The sequence below is a fragment of the Echeneis naucrates genome, chromosome 18, assembly GCF_900963305.1.
Source record: "Echeneis naucrates chromosome 18, fEcheNa1.1, whole genome shotgun sequence".
NCBI lineage: Eukaryota > Metazoa > Chordata > Actinopteri > Carangiformes > Echeneidae > Echeneis > Echeneis naucrates.
This window is the reverse complement of record NC_042528.1, coordinates 1,008,897-1,030,880: the sequence shown is the minus strand read 5'-3', so window position 1 is coordinate 1,030,880 and position 21,984 is coordinate 1,008,897. Positions and strand designations below refer to the sequence as shown.

At 45.0% G+C, this 21,984-nt stretch overlaps 1 protein-coding gene across 1 annotated transcript; it reads left to right on the top strand.

Moving 5' to 3' along the window:
- Nucleotides 1–16,190: 16,190 nt before the first annotated feature.
- On the top strand, nt 16,191–17,704 carry LOC115059146 (uncharacterized). Its single transcript, XM_029526760.1, has 2 exons — nt 16,191–16,252; nt 16,365–17,704. Exon 2 carries the CDS (start codon nt 16,391–16,393, stop codon nt 17,291–17,293), a length of 903 nt encoding a protein of 300 aa, XP_029382620.1. The 5' UTR covers nt 16,191–16,252; nt 16,365–16,390; the 3' UTR covers nt 17,294–17,704.
- Nucleotides 17,705–21,984: the final 4,280 nt, after the last annotated feature.

Below are 21,984 nucleotides of genomic sequence, written 5' to 3'. Positions count from 1 at the left end.
GAGTTTCTGCTGCGTGTCCTTGAATGCCAACCTGCCTCTGCCTGCTTATTCACAGCCAACTGGGCTGGAAAAGAGCATCATGGGAAATGTGACGCTCGTTGTCAGACTGTGGAGTTAACATCCCTTTAAACTGCGGCGCTCAGACCTGCAGAGTCCGGAGGAGGAAATGGACATTCTGAATAATTTAGTCATCAATCTGTCATCGGCTGAGCTGAGCACCAAAGGCTAAATATGGTGTAAATCAATATTATGTCCCTATTAGTGCAAAGAAAATGACCAATAAAATACAGAATTGCTCAGAAAAGTGCAGAACATCTTGATGAAGTCAGGGAAGTTGTTAACAGCATCGTATTTCACGATAAGAGCTGGAACCTCCTTCCTCTCAGAGTTTCACATTTTGTTGTCAACAATCTCCTGCGGACTCCTCTCGCTCTGAACAACGCGGCCTTTATCTAGTCATATTTATTATGAACACAAAGTGTGAGTGACTTTTTACCTGTTTATCATTTACATCGTGTTTCCAGCTCAGTCTGATCCTAAAAACTCACCGAAGCAGCAAAGTTTATTCATAGAACAGCTCTAACAGACTGGAAAACCAAACAGCTGATTCCTGATCGCTTCAAACTTAAATTCTCTTCTTACATTACAGCAGTTTGTGTTTATCTGGGTTCTTTGTCTCGTGTTAATTGTGATGTGAGAGCTGTGAAAGCTGGTGTCTTCCTTAGAAAGCTGCATTACCCTGAACAACGTCTTCCTTTAGATTAGATTAGACGAGAATTTATTGATCCCTGAAGAATAGCTGTGCTGCTGTGGGAGCAGGCGTAATAGAATTGAGGAGCAGAGCAGCAAGAAAGTACTCAAACAGAATATAAAAGAATAAATAAGGGAGTAATTTCAGCACAGAGCTGCAGAGCGGAAAGACAGCGAAGGTGGAAACGGTTTTCATTTTTGGATCGAACTATGAAAGTATCAGCGAGCTTCATGATGAAGTTACACCAGAAACAACAGCTGTCTTACGATATTAAAAACCTGAGGTGAACAAAAACTTCTTAGTTCCACCATAAAGGTCCATTAGCAGCTGTTCTGGAGCTTTCCATCCTCAACAAACAGGAGTTAGTACGGTGGACGTCAACGTCACCAGAGAGAATGTTTTATTAAAAACCTTAGAAACCTGCCAGAGCCAACATTCCCCCTTCAATGAAAGACGAAGCAAAGAAAAATAAATGTGAAGGATCACCTTACAACAAAACGTCTATCACAAAAACAGGAAAGCACACAACGTCAAGTATGAACACAGTCTGTGACCCGTTATCACTGACAGCAGTGAAGGCATCACGAACATCCAGCATTTATTTTAAAACTAAGACACAAATGAAGAAGTTCAGGCTCGACACGATCGTGGCAGCTCAGAGGGAGGAGAGTCAATCTGTGCTGCAGCGCTGTGTGAGAGAAGCCATGAAATAAAGATGATGTATGTGACTGCAGACATGTGAGTCGTGGCTGCATGAAAACAAACAAACAAATAAATCACACAACTATTTTTCTCTTTTTCCACATTCAGCCACCTCCAGCACTCAGTTCAGGAGTCTCTCTGTTTTTAATAGTTCCAAAAAGTCTCCAATGACAACACAAAAAAAAAACAATTATTTTGTCTACTTAACCTCTGCAGCAACACAACACAACACAACACAACAACATTGTGGTACATTTGCCTTCAACTGATTTGAGATTTTGATTGAGTTTGGATTAATTCGATCTTCCACCGCTCTCTATTCGGAACAGAAACAAATCGATGTTCATAAAACATTATAAAAACGTTCAGTAACAAACAGGACAAACAGGAAGTTGTGTACGCTCCCATCACCAAACTTAATCACTGCTGATCAACTAATCAATGATAATTATGGACTCATTTCATGCTATTCATCAGACTTCAAATGAAAATCCTCAAAATAAGAGGCGTGTGAGGCGGCTCTAAAATCAGGTGGTAAATAGTGATAAATGGGCTTCAGCAGCCACCACTTTATTCTCCTGTCGCTGACACACACTGCGTTAATTTTTTATCCCATTTGCTGTCTGGGGACGGCGAGACAGCAGGGAGGGACGAGATGGAGATATATAGTGAGACAGACAGTCATCAGAGGTGAGAAAGCAGCTGCTGTTACTTCAGGGAGACTTTCTACATTCCTCACGTCTTCTTTTTCTGCTATATCTCTGCAACGCCACTAACAGCTCAGGCTGGACTTCCTCCAGAGGACGCCATGATGGAAACGCATGACCCGCAGTGACAGATATCTTCTTTTGTTTTTCTGTTTAGAAATGTCACCTTATCTCTGTTTCCTGTCTCAACAACCTGAGTGACCCCGAGTGTAAGCGAAAGCATCAATGTGTGTGTTGGAGGAGGATTAAACTCCCAGAATCCCCTTTAAACACCTCTCTGGGTCTCTAGTGAGCGAAGTGCGTGATAAAGCCGCTTGTTTACACGACTTTACGGCGACTTGTTTGCTGGTTTGAATCACGGCGTGACTTCGACAAAGAGAGAACAGAGAAGCTTGAGTGAAGCCCATCAAGCTGCTCGGCGCCTGATAAGTCGGAAACTGTGTCTGGATTTGGAGCAGAGCAGCCCGGCGTCAGATAAATACACATGTAAAATAAATTCCTGCTCCTCAAAGGTGATTATGTGGCAGCATTAGAGTCTTTAAAGCTCCCGTCCTGGTGAGAAGTCAGCTCTGTTGACTCATTTTCACGGCAGACCTGAAGTGAGGAGATTTAGATTGTTTCTGTGATACGTCTCCTTCCACAGACCTGAAGACTAAGCTGAATTTAATGCTGTTTTCCAGCCGCTCCGGGTTATTGATCTTTGGAAAAGCCCATTTAAGCAGCGTCCATGTGACGACGGAGGCGCCGCTCTGATATTCTAATGAGGGCCATCCCTCATTGCGGTTTCCAAACCTTCATTATCGGAGGGAGCGCTCGATGCGGCTAATTGCCTTCACATTTAGACAGATATGGAGAGGCTGCGGGTTTCAGTGCCTTGATCAAAGACAATTCAACAAATACCAAGTAATGAAAACATCGAAGTAAACAATGAAAGGTCTTTTTCAGACAATAATTTAGAGGCTGGAGTGGATGTTGTAACTCCAGTTTTCACAAAAAAAAAAAAAAAAAAAAAAATCAAGCTCAGCTCAACTCTTCTGGACTTTTGCATCTGTTTTAATAACTGTACTTGGATTATTTTCGGGCTTTGAACTTATTCTGGAGATCTAATAAGCCAAATTTTACTTGAGGCCTTTGAACACACCGGACATCGTCTTTGGAGCCATTCGGAGAAGGTGGAGCTGAGAAGAAATGCGTCTATTTACTGTCAAAACTGAATCTAAATTGAAGCTTCAAGCGTCCTGAAACAGACTGAGCTGCTGCAGAGGACTCTCGTGGCTTTCGAAGTTCCTGGAAATGACTGCTGCTGGATAAATAAATGGACTCGATTTTAAACCCAAACAATAAACTAACAGCTCATATTTGTTTGTTTACTTGCTGACAGAAAACTGAAGAGGAAGATGGTTATTATTCTAATGCGCCTTCCCCCTCGCTCTGCAACCGCAGTTACACAACACACACACAGACACACACATGCATTGGCCATGAGTGCTGATAAACACACACTGACAGCAGCACACGCTCGTCTGTTGGGTCGCTCCCTCCGTGCAAAAATGAAATTCAGCCCATTATATCTAAAAGTAATTGCTGTGTTTTTGTAATGGCCCTGCGCTCATTGTTCATCAAATTATGGATGACTGCCTTTCCTGCGCATTACGGCTAAAATAAATTGCTTCATTTCGAAAACGAGACACTCATTGTCCCTGCTGCTGCTTTGTCTTTGTCAAGTAATGGATTGGTGTTTGTGTGTTAACTTTAAATGCGCCGGGCCGAAGTGAATGGAGGTTGCTGCTCTTAAGAGGATCAAGTGGGTGAAGGTGGCGTCTGCTGCTTCGTTTCCCGTTATTAACATGTCGGCGGAGTTTTCAGCTCACCCCCCACCAGAGATTCACTCTGATGTTCCCAACGTCTGGTGGGATTGGGAAAATCGCTCAGTTTGCATCTCTGAGTCACCCAGATCCCAAAACGGTAGAAAAGCTGAAAGAAAAACTTTGTTTCCAGAAAATGCCGCTTTGTAAGCCGCCATTTTGAAGCCTCCAGTTCTTAATTTGTCTGTCGGCCATCTTGTTTTTTTTACCCAAAAGAAACCATATTTGGATGAGAAGGTGGATCTGACCTGCTCTGCACTCTATCCTGATTGGATAGCACAGTCTGCCAATCAGACTGGTGCCCCGCCCCTTAATCTATCCCCCGCTTTCTTTTGAATTTACAAAATGAACATCTTGTTGTGTTGAAGACTGAGATCATAAACGGGTCGGGACTGAGCTGGAGTCCTGTGTGGCAGGACGCATGCAGCCGTGGCGGCGTGCAGGATAAAGAGATTTGAAGGTTGTTGTGTATCGTTTACTCAGGAAGAGAGAAGCTCAGAGAGAAACCAGCTCGCTGCTCCAGTTCAGAGAAAACGGCCACAGCGGATCATCAGTGACACTCAAAGGGAGTTGTGTTTATCACGTGAACACAAACACACAAAGATGTGTGTATGAATATTATAAATCCTCGTAATAAACCTAAACATACAAATCACACACACAAATATCCAAAGTGTGGGCCCAGAAACGGCAAAGAAAAGACACACTTTTCTGTTTTAAAAGGAGCATTAATCATTATTCTCTGTAAATTTTAAGAACAATGAATTCACATTAGAAAGAAAAACTCCAGCTCTTTGGACGGATGTGATGGACCGACATTTGCAGGATTTCTGTTACCTGGTGATTTTACTGGAACAACCGGCTGCTTCATCTTCCCCGCAGTGTTTTTAAAAGTTTTGAGCAAAATTAATTTTATTCCTGCAGCTCTGCAGATTAACTGCCAGCACAGAGAAGACAGAAACCGACTCTCCTCCATCTCTGTGACCTCGCGGGCTCCAAACATCTGGCCTTTCACAATTCTTCCATTACATCAGGTCTGTTCTAATGGGATCGACGCTCTGAATATCACAGGTCACTATTGTCCTCCGTTAAACAATCAATGTGGGGAGAGGATGTTAAATTTACTCTGAAGTTCACGAAAAGCTCTCACCTCGTTTGTCTCTGTCTCTTTCCGAGGGCTCATTAACATGGTGAGGCGGAGAAGAAGTATGATGTATAATCGCATCAGGTTGGAACGGACAAAAAGACAAAAGCACAATATAATATCTTTATTGTAGAAAAGCGTTTTCATTTAGTTTGAGCGGCCACTAAAGATTATTTCATTCACCTGGCTGATCCTTTGACTGCTCTGTCACATCTGACAGTCCCGAGGCCACATAAAATGTATTTGTCCAGCACAGTCAAGCCTGCAGTTATTAAATCCAGTGAAGCTGGAACATTTGGAGCCTGACTGACAAACACATGAACTGAATGATGGGATTCGTTTGACGGTTACATCAGCAACAGAAATGAGGCGTTGCTGCTCGATTTCAGTAAATCCATTAGCTTCATTTGCAGAAATGAAAACCCCAATAATCATTTATAAGACTAAAAATCCTTCTAGCTCGTTAATTGCCCCAACAGGAAGTACTGGGCCACTTCAGGTCACCACAGAGTGAAGCCTCTTCCACCATAACGCCTGAAACTGGTCGTTGATGCCGCACTTTGATTTGCAGGCGAGAAAACGACTGACAGGATCCGTCCGCCCACAGACCAGTACAGGAAATGCTAATTCTGCAGCAAACCATTTCCCACCAGGGCACGGTTAAAGGCTGATCACCGGAGACCAAGAAGGCGTCCTGATGTCCCTCATGCTTCTTGATAAAATGTTTAATTAGCTAATGTTTCCAGGCAACAGCCAGACAGAGGAGTCTGGTGAGAATCAGGGCGAGGAGACGGGATGCAAAGGAGGGAAAAACCGGAACAACCAGAATCCAGGAAACAATTAAACCTTCCACCTCCACATCTATTTACAATCCGGGTTTTAGCAGAATGATCATTATGCTGACCGGGACACGGCAGCGATGGCTGACATTAGATTTAGATCATTTTCATAAAACAGCTCAGAACAAATGCTGCGGCTTCGGGGACAAACGTTTCATATTTTGCACAAAGTCTAAACATACAGCTCGGCCTCCATCAGCGCAGCACTTTTCATTCTTAAATCAACTTCAAATGGAATCTAATCTTCTGTTTTCAACGTTCGTACATCACCTGTAACAAACCATGAAACCAAAATGATTTTTTCATTGTAATGCATCAAGCTTTTATGTGATTTTAGCTAAGTTCATGAAACAACTTTTAATTTGGAGGGGTTGTGTGTGTGTAATCAATGACAACGCTCAGCTCTGACTAATTGAAGCTGCACTTCCTGCATCACAGAAACAACTGCATTCAGAGAGAACAATGCAACTGCAGGATACATCACTATTAGAGTGCGTCTGCTGCAGCACATGGTGGACGTGCAGCTCTCTCCATGCAGTGACACATGTTCAGTCAACTGTGTGCATTTACACTCATACAGTATGTGTGTTACAATACATCAATTTAAAATGTGTGTGTGAGTCGTAGTCTGTTGTGGTACATGTTGCAATCAATGAGAGAATCTGAGAAAATCATTTATAGGTGAGGAGACAAAGGCAACGAGGATAGGAGACTAGGAGGCATGAAGCTGCCTATGAAGGAGAAGAATAAAAGAAAGGAGAGGAGAGGACGAAGGAGGCGATTTAAATTAGAGCGGGAGACGAAGAAGACAGAAATCAGGTATCAGTCCAACAGAAGAAGAGAAGAGGAAAGGAGGGAGGAAGGAGAGGAGGAAAGGAAAGATGAAGGGAGCAAGGAGGGATAAAGATGAGAGAAGAAGAGATAGAACGATAAAGATGGAGGGAAAGTCCAGAGTGGGATGAAGCTCAATGACTGTTTCACTCCGCTGCACAAAACAATCAGACGCCGAACAGCAAAAAAAAAAGAGGAGGAGGAGGAAGAAAGAGTGAAGAGGGGGGGGGGGTGAGAGAGCGAGAGAGAGAGACGGGGAGAGAGAGAGAGAGGGGGGAAGAGGGGGTTAGAGAGGGGAGGGGTGTGAGAGAGAGAGAGACGGGGGAGATTTGTGATTGTCTTAAAATAAATAAAAACATTTTCAAAGTCCTCTGCCACTCAGGTGGAATGAGCAAAAATCACAAACCGTAAAAAAAAAAAAAGAGAGGAAGAGGATTTCAGCTTTCTGTCAGGCAGCCCCGAACAAATCCGGGTTACACTCAAACACACACAGACACACAACACGCTCTACACACACTCACCGAGCACTTTATTATGAACACAGGCGCTGGCAGCCAATCGTGTGGCAGCAGCTTCAGTTCGTCACGGATAAAAACTTTCAATCTCTCTGCTGATGTTTACATTTTTGTAAAAAAAAAAAAAAAAAAATCCTCTTGTTGTCGGGAGGTCAAAGGTCAACAGGCGGTCTGGTTGGAGCTGACTTCTGGACCGAACGAGTGGACTGACAAGACCACATCAGCCTGGAAAAACAAATCCTCGTTACCGGACGTAAATCTCTTCACAGCCCTTCACAGCGGAGCAGCAGAGACTACTGACAAACAAAGGGATGTACAAACGCACAATAAAGACGCAATGCAAACACAGACGCTGGGCTCCAGGTGCTCTTTTAACTCAGGTCCATCATTCAGTTAAAGTCCGGCCGGATGGGAACCGCGTCGGAGCACCGACACTCCTGCTGACTCCTCGTGAGCCGGAGAAACGCTGTTCCTCCTTATTTATTGCGTTTTGATGGAGACACAGCTGCTTGGCAGGAGAGCTGCATATTTCAAACGTGTCCGTCTCTGCGGCTGCTGAGGTAACATTTGGAACGGAGCCCAAAACAAAAAAAAAGATAAGGAAAGAAAAATGAGAGATGAGAGATCGCTGAAGTGCAATCTGTTACGCAATCGACACCATCAGGACGAACATCTCATGGCTGCAAATCAGGAACAAAATCTGACATTTCGTCTCCGGGGAGACGCTGAACGTCAGAAAACATTAAGGTGGACGAACGTCAGAGATTTCAGCTGGATTTCTGATTTATTGATCAGTTTTCAGAGATTTGGTGCCAGAATGTTCTTTGTTGAGCCAAAAATATGAATGAAAAAAGGAAAAAACTGTCCTTCTGTTCATAAAGGAAATGATGTTAACATACATGAGCTGTTCTTACAGTAGAAACATATGACTGTTTTTTAATTTGTTGATTTTTTAAAAACCTGGAAGCAGCTGATCAATCAGCTGTTTGTTGTTTTCCTGGTTTGGAGGACAGAGCTGCACCGACTTTTAGGTTTGTTGATCTGCAGCAGAAACAGGAAGTTCAAAATGACCAACACGTCTCTGACATTAATGATAATTAAAGACGCACTTCGTTATTAAATCTGTCTGCTGGATGTTCAGGCTGGACTTTTTCTGTGTGTGTGTGTGTGTGTGTGTGTGTGTGGCAGCAGCAGAAACTTATTGTTTAGGCTCTGCCTCCTTCAGGTGGGGGGGGGGGATACTTGGGAGGTATAATATTCAAGAAGGGAAAACCCCTTTGGGTCAGCCTGGCGCGCGCTGATGTGCACGCGCACCCGTAAAAACACAGCACCGCGCACGCACACACACAAAATCTGCAGCTCCATCTCTTCTTTTTCCTTTTGGGTTTCTCTCTCTCTCTAATGCGCGTTCACACACGTGCACACGCACAGGTCTGTACACACAGGAGAGCTGCAGTGCACCCTCTCCTCCCGCAAGTGCACGCACACAAGAACGCACAGCCTCCATCCTGTGCGCACGCCAAACGCACGAACGCGCAAAGAGCAGAGCCCACAGAGACCCACACACAAACTCTGCAGCCCGCCTTTCGCACGCACGCACGCGCACAGACACACACACACACACACACACACACACACACACACACACACACACACGCTCTGCCCCCCCAGCATTAGTCAATAGACTCAGATACATAAACCACCCACCAGTCACCCAAAGCGTCTCCCTCACTGCAGCAGCGTGCGCGCACATACACACACACCACACACAAACACACACACTGTACAACCTGCAGCAGCTTCAGCACAACCACGGACACACAACCCCCGCTCAGACCCGCAAATTCAAACCGACTGGTCCCAGTTTCTGCAGAATCCGGACATGTGGAGGCACAACAATCACTACACAACAATCACTACACAACGATCCCGGTCTGACAGGCTCCGGACCAAAGTCCTGAAAACCCGAATCCAGCTCGGACCAGGTCCAAATCCAGATCCAAGTCCTGAGCCGGCTCGGTTGTGTTGCGTTATGGCCGCCGTGTGTTTGTGTGTCTGTTTGACGGGACTTGGTGAGTCCGTCACCGAAAGCTGACAGGTGTCCGAACCGGGTCCGCCAGAATCCGGATCTGACAGAGACCGGTCTGAGGTGTGTTTGGTGTTTCTTACCTTTCTCTCAGAGACCCTCCTTCTCCGACTGTGTGTAACAAAAAAAAAAAAACAGACACACAAAAATGGACGTTGTTCTCCTTCAAATGAACGTTAGTCCTTTTCCCGGGGGGGCGCGCGCACCTCACGTGCGGCGGTTCCTCACTTCTTCTTCTTCTTCTTCTCTGCTTCTGTCTGTCCGCCCGTCTCTCCTTCTCTCGCGGGATTTCCTCCTCCTCCTCCTCCTCCCTACCTGGACGGAGGAGCAGAAGAAGAAGAAGAAGGAGCGGCTCCTGATGTGGCGGGGGGAGGATGGAGGGAGGGGGGAACAGCCCTCCATCCTCCTGGACCTACAGGTGATGGGCGTAGACTTTGGGTTCGAAACCGGAAGTGAGCACAATCCACTGTTACTGTGAGCTCGGGCTTCTGTAAGCTGCATTCTATATGATGACCACCAGGGGGTCACTGCTCAGGCTGTGTTGAAGCCTATGGGAAAGTGTCCCTCCTCCTCCTCAGAAAGCGTTTTCCTGATCAGTCTCTAGTTTTCAGTCTTCAACACAACGTGATGTTCATTTTTAAATTTAGAGGAAAATAGGGGGTGGAAATAGGGGGCGGGGCTACTGTGTGACCGACAGACTGCACCACCCAATCGGGACAGATCGAGTACAGAGCAGATCAGATCCACCTTCTCCTCCAAATCTAGTTTCTGCTGGTTCTTCTTCCCTCCGGTCCTAGCGACGCCTTGACCTTCTATCATAGTAACCATGGCGACAGAGGTAGGGGACGGCACTGTCATAACCGTGACAACCAAGCATCGACGGGGAACGAGACTTTTTTATGGAGCTTGTGATCGTTCAGGCGATATTAAAAAAATGGTTTAAACTCCCAAGATGGCCGCTGCAGATTTTCGCTGCAGAGCTTCGCAGAGGAACTTCGGGGAAACCCACCTGTTCGCCATCAGAGCCAGCATGGTTCTTCTGCTTCAGCCATATGGATCCTAAAATTAAAACTCCTGCATCCAGGCAGAAGTCTCGTTTCAAAATGTTTTCCTCCAACGCATAAAGCACTTGTTTGTGTTTTGACATCTTGTTGTCGATTCCCACGTCTGTTCGCAGCAAAACTGCCGATCTGAGGCGTCTCCAGAAGAGACAGACGAGAAAAACAACCAACCTGCAGCTTTTTCAGGGACTCTTCCTCATTCCTAAAACACACAGAGTTGGATTATTTATCAGGCAGCAGCAGAGCTTTTCTTTGGCCAAAACCACCACTGAGTCACATTGTATTGAAGTCTATGGGAAATGGACTGTGATGTCACACAGCCAGAGTCGCTGTGATGTCACAGAATTGTGTAACAGTAATTTTGTCAGCATCTCCACTCAGTGTGTAACCGTACGGGACCGTCAGCCGTCGGACTGAATTCACTGCCTGCTCTAATCTGGTGTTAAATGATCCGAAGGGAATCAATGTGTTTGTTGGAGTGTGTGTCTTTGTGTGTCTGTGTGTGTGTGAACACATATAATCCATCATTACACAGACACCTGGTGCCTCAGCCATTACTCCTGACTCACTGTGTGTGTGTGTGTGTGTGTGTGTGTTTGTATCCACGGGGGACCTGATTCAATTACTGGATCATCATGAGGAGATGAATGGAAAGGCGGCGGAGGGTGGAGCAGGAAGGAGGGAGGAAGCATTCAAGGGAAGGAAGGAAGGAAAGAAGGAAAAAGGTGACAGAGGTAAAGAAGGGAGGATGAGAGAAAGAGTGTTGATCTGTGTGTGTGTGACATTTTCCAGGACGCGCACTTGTTGACGTAAAAAGTGTGTCTGTGTGTGTTTACAGGATTTGGCTCAGGTGGATCTCACACACACACACACACACACACACTTTGAGCTATGTTACCATATAAGCAGAAGAAGAGGCGTGTGTGTGTGTCTGTGTCTCGTTGTTCACTTTTATTGTCGTCTTCCAAACATGCAAAGATGAACATTTATTTGTGGCTTTCTTTTTTCCTTTTTTTGACTGTGAGTCGAACGTTCACAGTCCAACTTCATCTTCAACGTCCGGACAGGTTTCTACAGACGTCCACAAACTTTTGGACACATCTGGAAGCTCTCCAGTCATGAAATTAGCTGAGCTGGTTATCCGTCGCCTCCTGCTGGAGGACTTGATGGCTGCACCACAGAGACTTCAGCTCAAACATCAGTCTTCTCGTGTCGCCTGTCAGAGGTCATCGGGTCACTTCAGGACTTGACCTCTGGGATCATGAAACTCCCAAAGGAACTCCAAGCTGAGGCCTCGCAGAGAGACGTGTCCAAACAAGCCCAGCGTCAGCGTCTTTGAATTTACATCAGCACATCTAACGTCGTCCTGAACTACTCAGATTCTTCCAGTCTGTCTGGTTTCACTCATTCACTTGTCAACCAAACGCTTTCCAAGGAGCTGCTGAGTGGACCCAGAATGCATTGCTCCGTCACACAATGAAAGGGTTAATTACCTTTTACCGTTTTACAGTCACTCTTCTCCTCCGTCTCATCTTCATCCTGGTCTTTTAGGGGCTAAGTGTCGACCTTGACTTCTCCTTCATGGTCCGCCAAGCAGTAAATTAGACCCGTGTGTGTTTGTGTGCGTCTTCACATTTAAGTGTGGTCACGTGTGCATCTGTGTGAGTGCAGCTGGAGAACTGTCGAGCCTCGTTTTACTTCTGGAGAGTTTATTTTTCTGCAGTGCAAAACCAATTTCACCAAACCAAGACGGTATAACTGTGTGTGAATCACCGATCCCTCACATGTAACTCCATCTGTGTCAGGAGCCGGAGAGCCAAATGATTTCTGCTGCAGTTGTTCTGGGCTGCATCCAAAGAATCCAAAATGTGGGCGGAACAACAGGAGGGAACGACCGAGAAGACGCCAGGTGGCACAAAAAGGAAACAAAAACGAGGAGGGAAATAGAACAGGAAGCAAAATAAACGAACTAAAGTCCAAATATCAGGATTTAAAAAGAGCAAACAAAGACAACAGTTTGGCGATCATCAGCTCTGTGACTTAAACGAGCTTTTACCGTCTTTATTTCAGAATAATTTTAAGCTTTAATACCATTTCAGGTCCGACGCAGCTGGAGGCTTTCTAATCCAAGCTGGATATCTTGAGCAGAGGGCAGAGGTCGGAGGAAACGTCTTTATATAAGCCCGTAAAGCTGCTCTCATTCTTTCTCCTCCTCCTTCTCCTTCATCCTTTCTTCTGTTCCGGCCTCTCTGCCAGTTTTGGTTGTGTAAAAACCTAAATGGCTGGATTACGATAAAGTCACTTTGGTCTGGCGCTGCAGCTCAACGCTGCAACAGACACACACGTGGTACAAAATAGAAAATTACAAAGGAGAGGAGATTTCATGATGTGCTGGCTGGGTGAAGGCAATTCCGCAGAGAGCCTTCGTTTAGTGAGATGAAACTGTGGGGGGGTTCCCCGGTGCCTGTTGTGTGCAGTCATGTGGAACATTGTGTTGCTCGTTTTAACAGATCTCATCTTTCATTAGCTAATTCGACTCAACCAGCTCTGCTGAGTTTTAGTCTTTCAGCACGTCGTTCTGTTTTTTTTCCAAGCAGACGTCTGAAGTATGTGTGCACGTTCAGACGTTCCTCTGATTGGAAAAAGGAATTAAATAAACTTTGTTTTCATCTTTTAACTTGGGTTAATCGAGTCTTCTCCACCTCAACTCCGAAGCATCTGCCGTCCTGTTTCCACCTGAGCCGGTAAAAAGATTATCACCTCGTCCTAAAAACGCTGCAGCCCCAATCCCATCAGCCCGAGGAGGAGGAGGAGCGCTTCCATGTGATGAATGGTGCTTCAGTTTTTCATTTCCGCAGGAGGAGAGGACGCACGCCGATGAAGTGTGGAGTGACATAGAAAATAATCTCACTGGTTTCCCCAAACGGCTGCTGTTCAGACGGAGAGCAGATTTTAGTTTGGCAGCTGCAGAGGAGAAGGAGGGAAATGACATTAAACACTTCAGTTACATTAACATCAACGTCTGAGGCTAAAGTCATCTGAACAAGAGACAGCAGCAATAATAAAATACTGCATCAGCATTGGAAGCTCTGACACGGTCAGCATTAACGTTTCAGCCTGCTGAGTAAAATCAGACTCGACTTGATGTTTCATTCAGCTCCTGCAAAAAAAAAAAAAAAAAAAGCAGTTCAGTGATGAATTACATTTGATCATCCATCCATTATCATGAATATTTGACTGGATTCAAATTCCTGCTGGATATTCAAATCAAAAAGAGTCACGTAACACGCTCGTGACGTCTCTGAGAGCTCTCCAATTCTCCGAAGCTAAATTTATTCCCAGGAATAGCTGACACTTCATCCCGGTTCAGCCTGATATTTCTAAGCTGTTAGCTTTTTTACTCATCCAGCAGAAACAGGGCAACACGAGCACAGATTCAAATCTGACTCAGGATCTGTGTGTCCGTGTGCCTGGTTCTGTCCTGAATGAGCGTCCTGCCGTCCTCATTTGTCAAATATTTAATTCAGGGGCTGCAGTTTAATGCAGCGTTACATCTGGTGTTTAATGGGCTGCATGTTCTAAACTTCAATGCTACAATATGATGACATTATATTCAAATTAAAGAATAAGTCATCATAGTTGTCCTTATTGCTGCTTATTATATATCATGCAAATAAAGCATTTGAATTTCATCATGGCTGCAGTTCATATCCGCAGCTGATGCTCAGTCAGGGGAAGTGACTGAGGTCGATGGTTTTTCTATCAGGATCATCATCAGGAGTTCGCTCAGATGCGAGAGAAGACATGTCAGTGAACTCGTCCTCCTCCGATGGCTGTCCTCTGGTTCCTGGACTTTCCCCCGTCGCCACCTCCGTTTACATCTTCATTCACTGCATGGACTCTAAAAGAAACGTCTTCACTTACATCACCCTGAACGTGCCCATCATTCTCATCATCCTCCCTGTCTGCATCTCTGTCATCTATTTGGGCCTCCAGCAATGGCGGTGGCGGCGCTCCTCCACCTCAGCGGCGACGATGAGCCACACCGACAGCTTCACCTTCCACATGATCGCCATCGAGCTGGTCGGCATCGTCGGTCACTCCCTCTGCTGCTGCGGCCTCTACGGCGCTGATTTCACGGCGTTAGTTGTGGGAAAGATTTTTATTTACTTCACTTGGCTCGGGCAGATGTCCTTCCACATCCTGACTTGTCTGGAGCGATACCTGGCTGTCGTTCATCCCATCACCTACCTGAGACTGAAGACGGAGAGAGGCGTCAGAATCAGTTTCTCTCCTCTGCATCGCCGTGACCTTTCTGTTTGCTTCTAATGAAACCTTCTTGGATGTTTATATCTTTGTTTTCTTCTCGGTGGTCATCTCCTTCTGCAGCGTCTCTGTCCTCTTCGCCCTGTCTCGTCCAGGACCGGGGGGACAGCGGGGCAACAGGGCATTTTACACCATCATGATCATCCTGGCCGTCCTGTGGCTGAGAAGTGCCTGGAATGTGGTTTGGGTCCATCTGGTTGTGTTGAAAGGACGCTGTGACTGTTACACCCTTCTGTGTGATCTCTGGTTCAGTCAGCCCAGCAGCTTGTTGTTACCTCTGCTGTTTCTACACCGCTCTGGAAGAAGGACGTCCGGCCAGACCAGCCTGCATAAATTTACTTACTAGACTTACTTACCTCCACATCTGTATGTTGTATCATTATCTATTGCACTAGTTAGTATGATTTCACTGTGTCCTGTCTTCTTTCCTTTAAGTAACTCCTGCTGCTGTAAATCTTTGGCATCTGTTTCCTGTTTAATTAATAAACAAGAAAAATGTGTTGTGAGTGGTTTTAGTCAAATGACTGGACATGGTTTTATTATATTCTGGGTGTGAAGTGTGAATCTCAGACTTCATTGTTTGGAAGGAATAAAAACAGAAATAAAAATGATGCAGTGTTTTTGGAAATGTGGTATCAAGTTTGTGCATTCATGAAGGAACTGAAATGTACATGCATAAATATTTTGCAGCTGAATGATTGATGCCCTCTGCCGGCCAACAGCCTAAACACAGTTCATCACCCTGACAGGTCTGCAGTCCGTCACAGAGCCGGCAGACGGCCAGTTTAGAGTCTTCAATGAACCCAAACATGATGTCTTCGGAGGCCCCGGCTCTAACCCCTCAGTGCTATCAACATTTGGCAGCTGCAGTCATCCTCAGTTTGACAGGAATCAAATGACCCGCAGCTAAAGCTGGTGTTTATTCAAACTGCAGTGAATCGCTGAGGCCTTTTGTGGACGGAAAATTTGTTTTTACAGCGTGGAGGCTTTCCCACATGCAAAAACAGCCGCAGAGCTTTTTTACGGATTATTCTTCCTTCGTTTTGTACTTTTGGAAGGAGCCCATCAGTCATCTGGCAGCAGGTCGTCATGACCTCGTGGTTAAGTTCTGTTGCCAGGCAACATCTCGTGGTCGTCGTGATGATGGCGGGGCCGAAGGGAAAAGTGGTCCAACCAGAACTATTCCAGAATTTGCTTTTGACGTGATGCACCATGATTTGTACACACAACATTTGAATTGTGTTACTGGCTGGAAAATGGGTGTTACTGTTTCGCATTTGAATTTTGGCTGTACACAGGTGGAGTGACGCTGAATATAAAGCAACACGGAGCGGACGCAGAAGGAGGAAGACCGGACAGGTTGGTGTTTTCATCGAGTAGTTCATCAGGAGTACAAACAGGAATTTTAAGGAACTGGGAGATTTTGTATGTAAAATTAAATGACACATAGACACTCAGTTTCACAGATGGGTGTTTTTATTTAGTTTTTCTGGTAACTCTGACATTCATCCTTCTTTCTGCTCTGTTACTGTTTAAGCTGAAACACTTCCTGACTTCCTGGAGATGATGTCGGTCAACTCTTCCTCCAACAACTTCAATCATCACAATGGCTCTGACTCCAACAACAGCTCTCTTCTGTTGTACATGTACTGCGCCACGACTCTACCGAGCTCCACGATCTTCCTCCTGTACAACGTCTCCAACATCGTCATCGTCTCCCCTCTGTGCGTCTTCGTCATCTATCTGGGCCTCCAGCGATGGCGGCTGCAGCGCTCGGTGATGAGTCACAGTGACAGCTTCACCTTCAACATGATGACTTTGGAGCTGATCGGCGTCCTTGGAAACATCCTGTCCTGCTGCGGCTTCCTCAGTAATCTCAGTGTGCTTATGATCGGTAGCCAATGTGTTACCTTCACTTGGCTCGGACAGATGCCCTTCATTGTCTTGACTTGTCTGGAGCAATACCTGGCCGTCATTCATCCTGTCACCTACCTGAGCCTGAGGACGGAGAGAGGGGTCAGAATCAGAAACATCATCAATGGCTGCGTTTGGTTTTTCAGCTTCATAATTGTTTGGATGACTGTGCTTATCGGTAACATCTTAAATGTCTTACTCGTAGTTCACTTCTGCATCATGTCCTCCTTCTGCAGCTTCACTGTCCTCTATGCTCTGGCCCGTCAAGGACCGGGGGAGCGGGTTAGGGACAGGGACAGGGTGGGCCAGTCAAAGCACCGGGCCTTTTACATCCTCATAAGCATAACAGCAATCCTGATGGTCAGGTTCTTCGGGGATCTGCTCTGGGTCGGGTTTTTCGTCTATGCAAAAAGCACCAATTGTTTCATTTTGATGGGTCTGCACTGGTTTAGCATGCCCTGCAGTCTGGTCTTACCTGCTCTGTTTCTACACCGGTCGGGAAAACTTCATGTGTGTTGGAAGAACAGCAGCCAGGATGAGGATGACAGTTAGAGCTGAGATGGAGAAAATAAATCACTCCTGCTGCAAAAGAAATCTAAAATCCTCATGTACTGTTTTTGGCTCTTGCTGTTATTGTCTGTTAAAAATAGACCCTGCAATAAATAAATAGAGTTAATTCTTACACATTACTGTCAATCGTTTTTATATACAACAAATCACATCAAGCACAGCTAAAGTTGTGCATTTTATTAATAGCCTTGTGAGCATGTTAGCTTCGTGTTAGCTTCTACTAATTTGCAGGAGGAGCCATCGCTGCATAGTCAACATTAGCATTGACGGCTAACAGCTAGTTATGGAAATGAACTGAAAATAAATATCTTATGTTTGAGGGTGTGACGTGTGTTTGTGTATTGTTTGATGTGTCAGCTGTACATCATCGGCACAAACCATGTAAAATAAAGTTTAAACAAAAAACTGCTACGTACACAAAAATGCTTAAAAAAGGTTGCATACATGATTTTATTGTAAGCTAGATTTAAAAAACAGTGTGCCTAAATATGTGATGTTGACAAAAGACACACAATCTTTATAAAGATTAAACAGACATGACAAATAAATGAACCCGCCTCTTTTCAGAAAAAGCAAAATGACAGTTTTTACATTTTACTGCAACATTTCACCAAAGCACCCGACATTCATCAGCACAGCAACAACAATTACAAAAGCTATATTTCCTATTAGTGTATATTTCCAGTAGTTGTGTTTCAAAGCAGAATGTGAGTTTCATTCATTTACCAACAATAAATCAGTACACTTCTTAAAAGATGTGCGTATTTTTTTGGATTTACTCAATGTTTCTTTTTATTTATTTGCTTAATGTGACCTTTAGCAGATAGATTAGATTTAAACATGTCCACCCTCCCTGTCTCTAACGCCAGTGTAAATAAAGTTTGCTCCATCATTAGCACAGCGCCTGGTCACACATCATGAAGGCTTTAATCTGGTCCTCAACTGACGCCTGATTCGTTGTTGGTCCTACAACACATTAGTTTTCCTGCCCTCTGAAGAAACAGCAAAGGCAACACAAGACTGCTCGGTAGAGAAATCCAAAGTATAGACAATGCTAAAACACAATCTGCTTTGTTCGCCACCTGGTCCAGGTCCTGTTGGCTGGTGGCGACTACATTCAATCCAAGTCTCACCAGCAGGACCACCATGATGGCCGTGATGATATACAACGCCTTCCTCTTTGATTGGCTCGCCCCGCCTGCTGGCCCTGAACGGATCAAAACGCAGAGAACAGAAACGCTGCAGAACGTGATGATGATAAAGATGGCGACTAAGAGAAAGTAAGCCAAAGCCATGACGACCTCCTTTGATGCCCACAGGGTACCAATGTTAGAGAAGCAGCACAGCCAAACACAGCCAATGGTGACATTTCTGATCCGAATCCCTCTCCCTTTCTTCAGAGCCAAATAGGTGACGGGGTGGACGACGGCCAAGTAGCGATCCAAGCAGGTCAGGATGTGAAAAAACAGTTGTCCGTTTAGGTTGATGGAGATAAGGAAGATTCCCACGCTCATCAGCTTGGGGACGCTGGCACCAACAGCTAAACAGCTAAAGACGGACCCGAAGAAGTTAATGATCTCCATCACCACCATGTGGAAGGTTATAAGGTCGGAGTGGCTCAGCGTCACGCCAGATCGCCTTCGCTGCCATCGTTGGAAGCTGATGGAGAGGACGAGGACGCAGACAGGAAGGAGGAGAAGGATGTTGACAATGGTGAAGGAGAGGAAGCCAAAAAAACCAACTGATGAAGTCAGACAGCTGTTGACTTTAGTGTAGAGGTTGTTCACAGAGGGAGGAGGTGAAGGAAGAAGAGACGTGTTCGCAGAGGAGTTGGAGGACATAACTGAAAAGGGAAATCAACAGAAATGGAAACGGACAGGTTGATGATGACTGACCAACGTGGCTGAACGTCTGTAAGAACTACAATTAACATCAGTAAAATCTACTTCACATTTATCTGTATATGAAATAAATTCTGCTCGTGATTTATTTTCATTTTTATGGTTTCAAAAACGGTATGAAATCAGGTACAGGTGATATTTAATGGAATTAATCAAATATAGATATTTTAAAGAATCATGTTTGAAAGTATCAAAGTATGAAACATTTCTTATATATATACATACTTTATTTTTTTTTTTTTAAACATTTAACATTTAGAACAATATAATCTGAAAGTCTAATCACTATAAAATCATTCTTAAATCATTAAATGGAATCACTGAACCAAACTCACCTCATCAGTGTCAGTTCAGATCTGATGTTGGATCGTCTGTCTTCTCTCTTTATGAACTGGAGCAGCGACTTTCGGGTTTTGTAAATGTATTTTTGCATATGACATAAATGATTGATGCCGCCCATTTGCTTTGCACACAGATTGACATTTAAACAAATAAACACACACTATAACTGAGAGTCGTTCATTGCGTTTATTCAATCACTTAAAGTAATGCAGATATTGAAAGTTAGATTTTTATATTTACCTCATTTTCCTTCCAAATGACATCAATAAACAAACCTAAGTCAGACATTTACACTAAAAACTATTTTGATATATGAACTTTACTGGAAACTTTTTCTTACTGAGTTATTTATTTTTTACATTTTTGATTAGTTTAGTATTAGATGCATCTAAATTATGCTGAAATGTGTCTATATGTTCTTGATTAAAGGAAAAACAGTTTTCAGTTCCTACCAATTTATCTAATTTGTCACAGCGGTTCTACAGTTCCTGAAGAACACGTCCACCCGTCCATTAATGTGAATGTTTGACACTATTCAAATGAGCTGAAACTTAAAACTGGCTCATTCAAATCCAGCAACACCACGAAGACCGGAGCACCTGCTTGTGTTCCCAAACAGTCTGTCACTTTGACTTGTTTTCTAAATTACCATTTCATTTGTGTTTGTCTGTTTGCTTCAGTCAAATTTAGCTTTCTCTGCGGTTTCTTTGGTCCTTCCAGCTTCTGCTGTCTTCGTGACAAGAAGGACGTGCTGTTCTAATCCTCATCAGCATGAGGTCACTGAACCAGGCCCGCACTGTGACTCGATATAATACAGCGTTCTTTTATCTGATTGGGCATTTTAAATTGTCTAAACTGTAGAACTGCTTGCAGAGACGTAACAAATAAATTAAGAACTTTTAGTTTGTACGAGGACAACAGAAACTGCCGCTCTACTCCGACCCGGAGTCGGATTCAGCGTCGCTCTTACAGCAGAATAGTTTTCCCGCTCTGTGCAGGAACAGCAGAGGCAGGACCAGACTGCTCGGCAAGCCGAACCAGACTCCTGACACCAGAGTCACGCAGCGGATGAGCTCACTGACCGCTGAGGACGAGAAAATACCCAGAACGAGCAGATGGCCCCCAAGAGTCCACAGCAGAGCCACCATGATGGCGGTGATGGTGTGAAACGCCCTGATCTTTGATTGGTTGACTCGCTCCCTGTCTTTGCCGCCGTCCCCCGGCCCCGGACGTTTCAGGCTCCAGAGAACAGAGAGGTTGCAGAAGGAGATGATGGCAATGGAGACAACTGTGAGGACGAATGATGAGATGGTGCTGAAACCCAAGATATTCATAGCGAAGGAGACGATGAAAAACAGCCAACCAAGCCCGATGGTGACATTTCTGATTCTGACCCCGCCCCTATTCTTCAGGCCCATGTAGGTGATTGGATGAACGACAGCCAGGTAGCGCTCCCCACAGGTGAGGACGTGGAAGAAGATCTGGCCTTTTGTGGTGGCAGAGAAAAAGGACGTGCCCCACGTTACCATCCAATACACGCCGGCGCCAAAGCCAGCACAGTACAGGCCACACCCAAAGAGTCCGATCAGCTCTATGGCGACCAGGTGGAAGGTGAAGACGTCCGAGTGGTTGGCCATCGCCACGCCGTTGGCAGAGCGCTGTTTCTGCCATCGTCTGAGGCCAATGTGGATGATGAGGATGCAGAGAGGGAGGAGGAGGAGGATGTTGGTGATGGTGAAGGCCGTGAGGATGAAACTGTTCGCTGAGAAACGTAAGCAGCCCGTGGGGGAAGGATGGAGGGAGGCGTTGGAGGAGGACACGTTGACCGACATGGCTGAAGATCAACGAGGAGAAAGAACAAACATGAAAACATCAGTCTGGTGTCGAGGTACCTGTTTTCATTACAGAGGGGTAAAAAAAGGGCCCATGGTGGTTCCCTCCACTTCTGCACTTTGATGGTGAACTTTCTACACCACCAGGAAATGGCACATCTTGACATTCAGCAACTTAAATAAGCTGTTTCAAGGCGGAAAAGACACACAAAGCGATAAAGTGCGATATGACGACTTTTCACCAAAGTTTGAAGTGATGCTCACCCTTTTAGCTTCACAGCTGATCTCCAAACGCCACCACAGATGTCTGAATCCAGGTATATATCGATGCGTGTGTGTGACGGCATCGATGATTTATTTTTGTGTTTGCATGTCTGAAGGTGGACTCTTTTGCATCTCACAAAGCTATTTGTGGTATCTAATTTATGTATTGCCACGATATACTTTAAGTCTGATGCAAATCTGCTCGAGCTTCAGCTTTTCCTTCCACGCCATCACAGACGGAGCTACTGATGTTTCTGATTATGGAAATCTGCAAAGCAGTTCTCCTTTTTCTTAGTCATCGTGTGTTTCCCGACAAAAGTACAATCTGAAAGAG

Excerpts from the sequence above, each read along its gene's own strand:
- LOC115059146 (XM_029526760.1), top strand. The coding sequence starts at position 16,391 with ATGATGTCGGTCAACTCTTCCTCCAACAACTTCAATCATCACAATGGC.